This window comes from Puntigrus tetrazona, unplaced genomic scaffold, assembly GCF_018831695.1.
Source record: "Puntigrus tetrazona isolate hp1 unplaced genomic scaffold, ASM1883169v1 S000000148, whole genome shotgun sequence".
NCBI classification, from domain to species: domain Eukaryota; kingdom Metazoa; phylum Chordata; class Actinopteri; order Cypriniformes; family Cyprinidae; genus Puntigrus; species Puntigrus tetrazona.
In genome coordinates, this window is record NW_025047824.1 from 266,002 (window position 1) to 279,512 (window position 13,511).

Here is a 13,511-nt window from a genome sequence, read left to right on the forward strand (position 1 = left end):
AACATGTGTCTTTCATTCAAAGACTGAGATACATACTGGGTGAGAGTAATAAATGAGCTCTAGTGAGGGGCCTCGCTGTCTACTACTGAGGTAACATTATGAGGGAAACTGAACCTAAAACCTCAGAGGGCAGCAAAAGATTGATGCCCACCCTTTGGAACAAATATGATGTTGTATAGGCGTCTAGGTAGGCTGCTGACTAGACAGTCATGATTTTAATTAGAGAACATGTGTACCTTTGGTCCCGGAGGCCCGTTGGGTCCTGGTGCACCAATGTCTCCTGGGAAACCCTATAAAACATGGAGAGAATACATTATGAGCTTCACCTTACATTCACCTTATACAGTGATTAACAGCTCCGCCCGCCTGTCATCAGACCACGCCCACTTGCTATAAATTAGAGTCAGGCCGCTCATGTTCTTCTCCACTTCTGAGAAATACTGCTCCAGTCTCAGCTGCAGTGATCTTCGTATTAATAGTTTATATGTATATATGTATTGATCACATCTAGAATGGGATTTCTGTTCACATAATATACTATATTTATATACTATATACGCACTATATTTATTTTTATGTATATAAAAATATAAACATATACAATATATAATTCACTACATTATATAGATTACATGTATATATTTATATTACATAAAAATATATTTATTATATAAATATAGCATATTTTTCTTAAATGTATACAGTACATGCATGTGTGTATTAATATATAAGTATTAAATATACACAGTACAAGCACATATATTTTGTAAACAAACTTATTTTGGATGGGATTATTGACAGCGATAAATAAATAAAAGATAAATTAGTTAAAATTATTATTATTATTATTAATAATAATAATAATTATTAATATTCATTCATTAATTTGAATCATAACAAATACTAAAATACTAAAAATAATAATAATAAAAAAAAAAATACTATTAATAACAATAATCGGGGACATGCATTAACAAAAGTAAAAAACATTACATTAAAAATGTAAAATAAAGTTCTTGCTGACTTAAAAAGAGGGCATTTCTCCAGAACAGTTCCTTATAAATGTTAATGGCTTTAATATGCAGGCAGGAATATAGACGTACAGCGTGACACGACACATGAGGCCCACTAGAGGGCGACTTTCTAGCCACCTAGCCGCTATCAAACTAGCACGAGACGCTAAACTCTTGATCTGGACGAGATTCATCCATTTGCTGCGCAGATGCTTCTGCGTTTACTCTGAGAAAGCTGCGAGGAGCCGCGACCATGTTCAGAATTAACCAAAGACCAACACAAATAACAAAAAAGACACATTTCGGCCTATTTATTGGAGAATATAAACAGCTCTTACGTGATTAATGTGTTGTGGTGTTGAAGAAAGGCCACATGCACCCATTTAATAACACTCATCTAGATCTTTCAGCAAAACCAATGCATTCCTCTTAAAATCAGTTCAAAAATGCTACGCAAGTCAATCGATTTTCAATACTGTTTAGTCATTTGATGTCGAATCTACAGATTTTTGAAATATATATAACGAAAACTCCCAGTAGAGGGCGGGAAGTCGCTGTTATTAAGCGAATCATTGCGACTGAAGCGAATCATTTAAACGGTTGATTCATTCAGGAACATGTACGCGAAACAGTGCTGCGTGTTCACGTCTTGTTCATTCAACTGTTGCATGAAATCAGCATCGCGTTTGTGATTTTTGCAGGAAAAAAATAATGCGGTATGGTAAAACGAACATATTTTCTGCCCCCGTCTCGAATTTCGCTAGCATTCCGAAACTCATAACTCCTCTGCTTGTCTGTACGATAAACGAATCGCACTTTCGTGTACGCTTTTGCTGCTTATGAATACGGCAATTGGGAAGTTTTAGTCTGAGCAAAATTCAGCGACGACTAACATGCCCGCCGCATTCCTGAGCTCAATAGGATTGTGTGTGAAAGGTGATTAGTAACGTGTAAAAACACATGAGATACGAATACGATATGAACACAACATTTAATACGGCCACCCGGCCTCTTCATTTCAACTATATCAATCCTGACAGTTTCCCTGAGCTCTCACCTCGGGTCCCGGTGGCCCCGGAGGCCCCTGTGGTCCCTGGTCACCTGTTTTCCCCTTTTCAGAAAGAGAATAATCGAACATAAACGTCACATTAAAAGCGACGCTAGTTCTGACATACGATATTAGCGTTAGTATTGAACGCAGGTGGTCTTACGAGAGGTCCTGGTTTCCCGCGGGGCCCCGTCGGGCCTGGATTACCAGCCGTCCCCTGGAGGAGACAAACAAACAAAAATCTTCACACACAGCTTTCCCACACATTCATCTCTTCACCAGATTTTTTACATTCAAAATTTTTATATTTAAATTGAGTAAAAAATGCTCGTCCGTTTGCATTCTACGGTTTAAACTTGTAATAATAAATCGATTTTTTTCATTCAATTCCCCAACTTGTTTTTAAATTTTTTACAGAATAATTTTTTTGTTTTCACACTAAACAGAGTTATGCTTATTCTAAACAAAAGTTAAAACTTTATAATTTACAAACACACACACACACACATATATATATATATATATATATAAACGTGTATATACACAAACGTGTTCCTAACCAAATAGACTTAATATCATTTTTTAATAGAATAAATTTTATTGTTTTCACAATAAACAGAGTTATGCTTATTCTAAACAAAAGTAAGTTAAAACTTCATAATTTATACACACACACATATATACAAACGTGTATATACACTTCCTAATCAAATAGACTTAATATAGACTTTTGGATAAAATATGCATATATAAAATATATATATATATATATAAAAATTATAATAATGAAAAATGAAATAGAAATGTACATTACCCATTATCCAAATCTATTTAAACCAATGCAAATAGTTCATAAAAACTATGCTGAGCATAAAGTATGAAATAATACAGATAATATAAAATAGTTAGAGAGCATAAACAGTACCTGTCTATTTATGACTGACAAACACATAAAGTTTATTAAGTTTATTATGACAAAACATTTTTAGTGTTTTTTTATATTTCCAGTCATACATCATGCATCAACCGTTTTGGTCAACAGACAGAAAGGAATATACTTCACAATGTAAAAATGTCTCCAAGCCTCAAAAGGCTGTTTCTTGAGCATAAGGTTTGATCTCGAGGCTCACCTTGTCACCTTGATATCCAGTCTCTCCCGGGTCACCCCTCAGTCCAGCTTCACCCTAAACCACACAGCATCAGGATTACAGACGACACTCGTTTAACACCAGAACTGTGTGTGTGTGTGTGTGTGTGTGTGTGTACGGTATATACAGTGTTAGAATACTGCAGTGAAGAAAACTGTCTGGAAACAATGTGATGAAAAAGTTACATAAACCAAAATCTTCATAGATTCTTTTAGTTTAATAGATTCTTTTAGTTTAATAGATTCTTTTAGTTTACATTTTTAAATAGCTTTTTTGTAATATTTTTGTATTTTAATTTGAGTTAAAGGTTTTGACATTTTTATTTTGAAATTTTATATATATGTATTATATATACACACACACACACACACACTTTAATTTCTGTTTCTGTAATTCTGTTGTGTGTTTTAGTCATTTTTATTGGCTATCGTTTTTAATTTTTAGTGCACTATTTTAGTACACCAAGTTAAGATAAATGATTGTAAATTAGCTAAAATATTTTTTCATAATTTATTTAATATTATTATTTATTCTCAAGTGTTTTGTTTATTTTACTTTGAGCAACAAATGGTTTCAGTTTTTGTTTCAGTTATAGCTATAATGTACTGTGGATGTATCTTTTATTTTTCTCTTTTATCTTTCAAATTTTTTTTTAAAGGATTCCACAAATGAACAGATCTTCTATTTCTCAATGAAACTAGTTTCAGAGGCCTTTAAAGTCATGCAAAACACATCTTTAACCATCTATGATACGTTAGTCCATTTCTCCAACAAATTAACCGCAATAATAGAAATATTTAAATCACCTTATCACCTTTCATTCCAGGAGGCCCCACCCCTCCGGCCAGGCCCTGCCAATGAGAGAGCAAGATCTTCAGCAACCAGCCAATCAGGTTACAGAAACACTGAGGCATGACGTGAGGGATGTTACCTGATGTCCCACAATGCCGGGAAAGCCGCGGGGTCCCTCGGGCCCCGGATCACCCTGAGGGAAGAGACAGAGATGGAGCGTTTGGTGAATGACCGCTGTATGAGGACAGTCCCACCGTCCATCATCATCATCATCATCATCATCACATCAGTTTCTGTTTTTTTACAAACAGCATGTTAGAAACGCAGAGCCCTGAACACACACTTTATCTGTGATTGAACTCACACACACACTCACAGTTACTCCTGAAAGAGCAGAACGAACCCGCTTCCCACTGAGGTCAATGTCCTTTTACTCTCACTCGCGGTCAGAATTCATCTATGATACCTTGCAGGAGGAACGCTTTTATTTTGAAGCACATTCTTTGGGAAACGTTAGTAATAAATACTGTAAGTCATATATTTAAATAATGTAGTGATTTTTAAATGTATTTAAATAGAATATTTCAATAATAATAACAATAATAATAATAATAATGCATTTGCATAAAAATTATAAAATTGTTTTATTATTTTTGTAGTGAATTGAAATATGAAACTGTAGTGAGGGAAAAAACAGGTAGTTTGTTTTACTGTATATATGGCAAAATATATTACCAAAAATAAGAAAAAACTTTTTAATATACATTTTAATATATATACTATTAATATTTCAGTTTATTTATCATAGTAAACCTACATATATACATTTATAATCAATTAAAACAACCAAAAACATAGAAAAATAAAGCAGAAAAGCAAAAATAAAATTTTAAAGCAAAAATTTAAAATATAATTTAAATTATATAATTTATAATTTAAATCTTTTATATGAACAATGAAAAACAGCGCTGGTTTTAAGTTGTGATTTTAACTTAATTCTATCATAATGACATTTCAATAAATAAAAAGTTGCATTTGGGCAAAAATGAGTCATTATTCTGATAAGTTAAAGTAAAAATACACATGTTGCCATGACTGTAACATTTTTCTACACAGTTACAATATATCTCCCGGTCATATCTGTATATAAAAGCATCACAAACACTTGCGTCTGAGCTCAGTGTTTCTATGAAAGCAGCACTAACAGAGATGGTTCTGTTTCTTATTAAAGAGCAGTCGCTAATAAACCTCTCTCATGACTGCACTGATTCATGGGAACCAGCCTCTTCATTCAACTCAAACCCAACAAACATCTCAGAGCTGGAGAGATGATGCTCTTCAGGTATCTTATGAGAGAATGTGAAGGTAAATAACGTACTATAGGATCCAGACCGGTGATGGCATCAGTATACCATGGTATTACCATAGTGCGTGTGCAAAATCATGGTAATGTTTGTTTGTTTAGCTTGTGAAGACATGTGGTTTGAAGGAAAGATGCACATCTGGAGCTGGTGGATTATTGTGAAAGACTCGTAGATCGCAAACAAATCACACACAGTCCATAAAACAGCTCTTCTGTCCACTGCACGTGATAAAAACGACAGAAGAAAGAAGGAGAAGGTGAAATACGACTCGTTTGCTATTCTAAAGCTGAACACGCATCAATCTGGGAATGTCCAAAACATCCCGTGTACAGAACTATAACGCGACGAGGAGAAACCCAAGCTTCTGAAGTTAGTGGAAGAGTGTTAATAGATATCAGATAATCATCGACACAAACCAACTCTGTTATCTCCAGACAAGCAGCTTAACGTGTTCATAAAAGTGGTTATTAAAATAATATACGCTATCATTCAAAAGTTTAGGGTCGGAATTCTCTTCTGCGCGAACTTACCTGACCGCCATCGGTTTGTATCGTATCGTTCACAAGTGAAATATGGAGTACCTCAAGACTAGGACCGTTACTTTTCACGCTTTACATGGTGTTCGCTTGTTAGAACACAGTCTAATACTTGATGGCCGCTCTGTTTACTCTTCTTCATCAGCTAGGAACATGGGTGTGCTGTTTGACAGCAATCTTTCCTTTGAAAACCATGTTTCTCGCAATCTGTAAAACTGCGTTTTTCCAATCTGATCCAAATTACCAAATATCCAGAAATGTTCATTCATGTTAAACCAATAGTCCAGCCTCAAGGTTACACTATTGTAATGCTTCATTGGGTGGTTGTTCTGCACGCTCGATAAACAAACTTCAGCTGATCCAAAACACAGCAGCTAGAATCCTAGGAAGAATAACAATATTAGCCTGGTTCTGTCAACACTCTTAGCTCTTATCACATTATAGTCCTGCACGTCCGCTAGCACCCAAACAATCTCCCTAACACTTTTTGGGAGGCAGACACACTCTGTCAGTTTAAATCTAGATTAAAGACCCCTCTCTTTTACCTGGCTTACACATTAATATGCTTCTTTTCACATTATCTTTCAGAAATCATTCTAATATGCTGATTTGCTGATTGAAGAGACCAAAGAATAGTATTTATTTAAAATAGAAATCTTTCGTAATATTATAAATGGTCTACACTGGACGTTTTGATCAATTTAACCTTGATAAACAAAAGCATGAATTGTTTTTTTTTTCTATTATTAAATAAATTAATAACTAGTAGTATTGTAGTATTCGCCTTTAAAGTTATATTTATATTTAGTTGTCATTAGGATTATTTGTAAAAATTGGTCAAAATATTATAAAAATGTTCTTTGTGCAAAAAAAAAATAATTATTATAGTTTAGAATTAATAATGTTCTTTTTAATGCATCTAACATTTAAGTTCTTTCATGAATATAAAATTATAAAGAATGTATTTGAAATAGAACATTATATTATTGTATTATATTGTATATTATAACATTATAAAGATAAAAAAAAAATTAGTAATTAAACGTTACCCCCATCATATGGTATACAAATCATTTATATGTCCAGTAACATATAGGTATGTAGATATATTTAGCAAATATTCAGATATTCTGACAGTACATCAAAAATAGCAAAACAGACATTTTAAAACTAAAATGATTATGCATTTGATATAAAATTTAATTCTTCAATAATATATATACTAATATATTTCTTTTTAATGTTTAGTATAAAATGCCAGATTTATTTTGAACAAAGAAACAGTGAATAATTAACTAAAACAATGAGTCTATCTAATAATTTCATATGAATACAGTTAATTAGGAAGGTCTGAATATCAGCTGGCATGACATAACAGATCAGAAACAGCCGAACCTCTAATACAGTTTCTGTAATCAACATGATCCTGCTCAACATTTATTAACATAAAAGCAGATTTTCACAGCTCTGATCATCATGAGATAGAGACAGAAACAGCTTTAAACCCTGACGTCTCTGTCCAGCGCTTTATACGACTCTGGGGGTTTGATTTTAAAGCCGGAACGAGACGAGCAGACGTCCTCTACTGTTACTGAACATCACACACACACACACACACACACACACACACACACACACACACACACACACACACACACGAGTACGGCTCCAAAAAAACACATGCAACACACATCAATGAAAGCTAAGAGTGACTTCAGGCTTATTTAAAGCTACATTTTAAATAATATTTTTTCCTATCTATATTTTACAGGTGTTTTACCAATAATTAAAATGTTATACTCCATTGCATTGAGTTAACAGAGATGTACATAAAATTTATGCATAATGTTGTGTGTAATGATTTATTTTTGGATGATTGAAATAAAATAACTAAAACTCTCTTTGTAAAACTCAATTCTTCTAGTTGTCTAATTTTTTTAGTTAAACTAAAATAACTACAACTAAAACTTAGATAAAATCTATAATAAAAATGTACCATAAAAAACACAAATTAAAATTTAATATAAAAATGTATTAATAAAATAAATCACAAATATAAATTACCTCAAAATATTAAATAAAAACTACGGAAGCTTAATTAATTTTTGTTGGTATTATGAGTTTATATGCAACCATGACTTCAAGTGTTTATATCACAAAATTGATAAATTCAGTTAACATTACGTTTTCTCGACTGACGTCACATGACTGCTGCTGATTTTGCTGGAGATGTAATGTGATGATTTTAATGCACCTTTAATTTGTTTTAGCCTTTTTCTATTATTATTCACAGTAATACATTTTATTAATGCGTATATAATGTGCTTTTCTCACACCAAAAGCACTGAGAGTGATACAGTAAACAGTAAATGAATGAATAAATTAATAAATAAGATCTTAAAAATACATGTTTCAATGCATGCAGTAAAATCAGTAGCGTACTCAAAGTACAATTAATAATCAGTATGAACTATTCTTCTGACCAGTAATATAGTTTGCACACGAATCATGTGTTTCTCTGGTTTTTCTTCTGTTACTGTACAAAGTTGAGTCTCGCCAGCGGCTGCTGCCAGGAGGATATTAATAATGCTCAACACTTCAGGAGCAGAGATCTTGTGAAGAACCTGCTTCTGCTCTCGAGGGAGAGATGAAAGAGCAGTCACTCAGCATCCCTTCAGCATCGCTGCACTCACTTCTTGTATTTTAGATTTCAAGTTATGGCCAAAATTAAATCAATAAAATACAGTCTTCGCATTACATCGCCAGCGAGTCAAATGCTAGTATATAATATAATATCATTATTAATAGTATTGTTTTAAGAGAACTTAGATCTGTTTTTGAGTTACTATAAGTAACTACATGTAAACTAATTCTCATTACTTCACGATTACATGTCTACTGACCCTCAGAGTCGATTATTAGGGTAGGTTTAGTGTTAGTAGAATAAGTAGAAAAATCTCTGATAGTCAGTATGTAGTATTTGTGGAGTCATCAAAGTGTTAAAAGTTTAGTAGTACTCTAGAAGTACTGGTTAAAAGTTACTTACTGTTAGTAGAGCGTCTAAAGTGAACTAGAGAAATAAAGTGTTACTAAACTGTTCTCCAAACATTATTGAGGAAGAACAGAGAGGTTGCACGAGGTGTCAAAGAATCAACTCCTGCACGTGTGTGTGTGTGTGTATGTGTGTGTGTGTGTGTGTGTGTGTGTGTGTGTGTATGTGTGTGTGTGTGTGTGTGTGTGTGTGTGTGTGTGTGTGTGTATGTGTGTGTGTGTGTGTGTGTGTGTGTGTGTGTGTGTGTGTGTGTGTGTGTGTGTGTGTGTGTGTGTGTGTGTGTGTGTGTGTGTGTGTATGTGTGTGTGTGTGTGTGTGTGTGTGTGTGTGTGTGTGTGTGTGTGTGTGTGTGTGTGTGTGTGTGTGTGTGTGTGTGTGTGTGTGTGTGTGTGTGTGTGTATGTGTGTGTGTGAGTGTGTGTGTGTGTGTGTGTGAATGTGTGTGTGTGTGTGTGTGTGTGTGTGTGTGTGTGTGTGTGTGTGTGTGTGTGTGTGTGTGTGTGTGTGTGTGTGTGTGTGTGTGTGTGTGTGTGTGTGTGTGTGTGTGTGTGTATGTATATGTGTGTGTGTGTGTATTTGTGTATGTATATGTGTGTGAATGTGTGTGTATGCGTGTGTGTGTGTGTGTATGTATATGTGTGTGTGTGTGTGTGTGTGTGTGTGTGTGTGTGTGTGTGTGTGTGTGTGTGACTCACTCTCAGGCCTGGGAATCCACTGCTGCCGGTTCCTCCGACAGGCCCCTGAAACACATTCAAGCATTAGCATTTTTTTTGCATTTACGAGTATTTTCTTCAAAGATCTTGGTTTTGACACATTATTTTAATATCAGAAACATTGCGGTTTTTTTTATTGTGTTATTATAAGAAACGCCACTAGCTGACACCTCAACCGGTGTTCAAATCCTAAACCTTACATAATCCAGAAAGATATTCTTATTAATATAATGAATGCATTGGAGACTTTTATGTTAGAAGTAAATGAAGATCCTTTAGGTTCTGGGTTATTTTTTTTAATTAGCGCTCTGAAACACTGCTGCTAATATTACTACAACTTAAAGTAGCTGTTTTCTGTGTGCATCTGATGAAATGTCATTTATTTCTGTGATCGAATCTGAATTTTCAGAAAGTCTTCAGCGTCTGATCCTTCAGAAACCAATCTAATACGCTGATTTGCTGCTCGAGAAACATTTCTGATTGTTAGCAATGTTGAAAACAGTTGTGCAATATATTGTATTTATACATTTTTTTTTGTAGAAACCATGATACATTCTATTTTTCAGGATTCACAGATGAATAGAAAGTCCGAACGAACATAAATGTCTTTATGATAGTCTTATTTAATCTCACCAGAGCTGTGCATGGAAGTGTACTGAATATATATATATATATATATATATATATATATATATATATATATATGCATATTTAATGTAAACGTGACTTTTTAACAGCTGACACTGATATATCCACAGACTACCTAATACTAATACTGATAGTTATTACAATCTGATTTATTTATAAAATGTAATACGTGCATACAAAATCTGAAACTTACTGTTAAATATTTATTTATACAATCGTATTTGTAACTGCAATTGTACAATTGTATATTGTAATATTTTTATATATAATTCATTCTAATGCATTAGTTCATAAGCATCAAAGAATACGTGTGTATCACTGTCCAAAAACGATGCATGGTATCAATTATGACTATAGATCTACTGGTCCAGTTTCTAGCAAAGGCCTAGTAAATGTGTTTATATGATGCCAGAGACTCGTACCTCGTTCCCGTCGGGTCCGGGTGGCCCTCGCTCGCCCGCATCGCCCACAACACCCTGCAAACACACTGGGTCAATCTCAAACCACGAGGTCAGATCACGGATCGTCTGGCCGTGAAGCTGATCTCGCACCGTAGTTTATCTCCCGATCGGTGCGTGTTACTGTAAAGGATCTGTGGTTTGCAGTTCAGGAGAGCGTCTGCATGTTTGCTTGTATCTCTGAGAGCCCAGGGGCCTCTGAACGTCTTCCAGCAAGCTTTCATCCGCGCTGGAGATGCCTGTGATTAATCATTCTGCTGCAGACGGCGGGCAGGAGCCCAGCTGGCACACCGGCACTGTTGTGATTTTAACAGACTCGCGCGTTTGAGGCTTTCTCGTGACCAACACTTCCCAAAACTACACACCGGCATCTGACTATCTCTGATCAAATGCCTGGTTAAAAACCAAAAACGTGTACAACTGTGCTCAATCAATTTGACTTTTTAATGGCTGATGCTGATATCTACAGACTATATGGTAGCAAATTATTTTACAGTTCTGTTCCTCATGTACATACTATGTTCTTATTGTAGTTAGAATAATAACTAGGTAATAACTAGGCACTAACCCTGAACCTACCCCTTTAACTTAATGTAGTTACATTAAATAATAATTGATGTTGTCTGTTTATTAATTGTAGTTGTATTTAAAAGGTAGAAAATGAGATATTTTATTCATTTTACTGCTGAAAAAAAAATTATTATTATATTATATAAAAAAGTGACATATTGCATGTGTGTGTATGTATAGTACACACACACACACACACACGCACATCAGTCAGATTGACCCTCGCAACTCCTTTATGAAGCGAGGCAATGTTTCTGTACTACTGTAGACTTTTATATGTTGCATAACATCTTCCAATGGGATAATGCTATCGTCTTTGCAGCTGGACAGCAGATGACAAGAACCGATTCTTTGATCATTTTCTTGCGTTTTCTTCAGCCACATGTAATCTTGTCATCTGTTATTAATGTGCATCTCTCATTTGCATAATTTCCTCCGATGACAGCTTACGAATGAGAGAGTGTTTACCTGTCTTCCTTTGGGACCCTTGATTCCCACAGGACCCGGTATTCCCTGGAACACATCGAGACGATAGAGCTTACCAAACTGTCCGATCTGACACACACTGATCACACTGAGCTGGGGGGCATCATCAATCTCAACGCTGTTGTCTTGTGTGTTTTCCAGCTCATATCATTCATTTAGAAATCTGTCAAATGTCAGTGGCAACATGACGCTTGTAATGCCACAAATGTTGCATGGAATGCACGAACATGGAAAACTTCAATGCAATGCAAGCTGATTTGCAAAAAGCGTCAAAAGTGTTAGGTATAAATATAAATGTAAGTGCAGTTTGCTGCATATCCTAAACTCCATTACAGACAAAGTAAAACTGACCAGGTTAAACAGTTTTTTTTCTGATCACACCTGCCTCTTGTTAACATGGAATACTGCATCTCGTTCAAATTCAAATAATGCAAACTGAATGATGATTCTAAATGACTTTCTGTAGCAATCAACCGCATGTAACTTTGCTTCAATTCATGCTAATGGCATCTGCACGCATGCTATATGCATTGATGTAAACATTTTGTTGCATAATTATGCATTTAAACTCACTCTCTCTCCCTCCAGTCCTGGCGCTCCTGCAACTCCTGGAAGTCCGATAAATCCCTGATACAGAAAAACAGACACACCTCAACAATAGATCAAAAATACTAAAATTCTGATAATCCTGATACCATGCTGAACAAAAGTTGTACTCTGATGTTACATCTACATATAATGCACTGACAAATTCAATGACAGCGAACAAAAGGCAAGGCCATATCTGTGAAACACTTTGGCTTATTGGAACAAAAATTGGTGCAAGTCATCGTCTCCATGTCCTGGTTATGCTAGAGCACTTTAGAGACAGTGCCACCTACTGGACAAGAAAAACTGAATTTTTAATAAACCATGAGCCTAAAATCTCCACCTCGACTATGAATGAAAGAATCTATTTATACCATTGACTTGTTTGCTCACATAACTGCAGCTTGCTATATTTTGATTTTAAAATTATTTACTAAACACTTGAGTAAAACCCTCACCAGAGTTTTAACCTTGAACTAGATACAGATACAGGCTCATTTATCAGCTCAAAACTGTATATTCCAAAACTGTATATTGCTCTACTGTAAATACAGTAATGCAGCAAACATTTTTCAATAACACACAGAACAAGATGATCATGTCAGCATCAGGCTATGATGACCTAATTTTTTCCACATTTAACACACTAGACACAAATCATTCAGAGCGCAGTGTGAGCAATTGGCTGGTGTTTTTGTTTGCTGTAGGTGCACAGAGCACTATATGTGCTGTTCTTCTTTCTAGTTAAGTGAGATCACATGTACTATCGGTCAAAGATGAAAGACACAACCCTCCTCCCATCTCTGCACATTCCTGTGCCACGGCACAATGCCAGATGTTGAAAGCCGTTTCTGAAACAAGCAACATCTCTGAGATGCGGTAGTCAGATCTTGACTTCTTGAGTACCGTGACACAACAGGCTGGAGGACTTGAGTAATAAAAGATTTTGAGATGAATACTGTACGTACATTGACACCTTTAGGTCCAGGGTTTCCCTCCGGTCCTGCCAAACCCTGCAAGACAACATTATACACATTCACATATAAGACATATAGACACATCTTGAAACCTGCCAAAAACATGTCAAGGTCATATT

At 35.1% G+C, this 13,511-nt stretch overlaps 1 protein-coding gene across 1 annotated transcript in view; it reads right to left on the minus strand.

The window, feature by feature from the left end:
- Positions 1–13,511, minus strand: part of LOC122332717 (collagen alpha-1(XXIV) chain) — a 78,107-nt gene that overhangs the window by 35,139 nt on the left and 29,457 nt on the right. Inside the window, exons 10-20 of the mRNA XM_043230089.1 lie at positions 13,384–13,428; positions 12,401–12,454; positions 11,810–11,854; positions 10,736–10,789; positions 9,648–9,692; positions 4,141–4,194; positions 4,016–4,060; positions 3,192–3,245; positions 2,225–2,278; positions 2,071–2,124; positions 237–290 (exon numbers count right to left, since the gene is read on the minus strand). Coding sequence (XP_043086024.1) covers positions 237–290; positions 2,071–2,124; positions 2,225–2,278; positions 3,192–3,245; positions 4,016–4,060; positions 4,141–4,194; positions 9,648–9,692; positions 10,736–10,789; positions 11,810–11,854; positions 12,401–12,454; positions 13,384–13,428 — 558 coding nt within the window. The remainder of the gene's footprint in view (positions 1–236; positions 291–2,070; positions 2,125–2,224; positions 2,279–3,191; positions 3,246–4,015; positions 4,061–4,140; positions 4,195–9,647; positions 9,693–10,735; positions 10,790–11,809; positions 11,855–12,400; positions 12,455–13,383; positions 13,429–13,511) is intronic.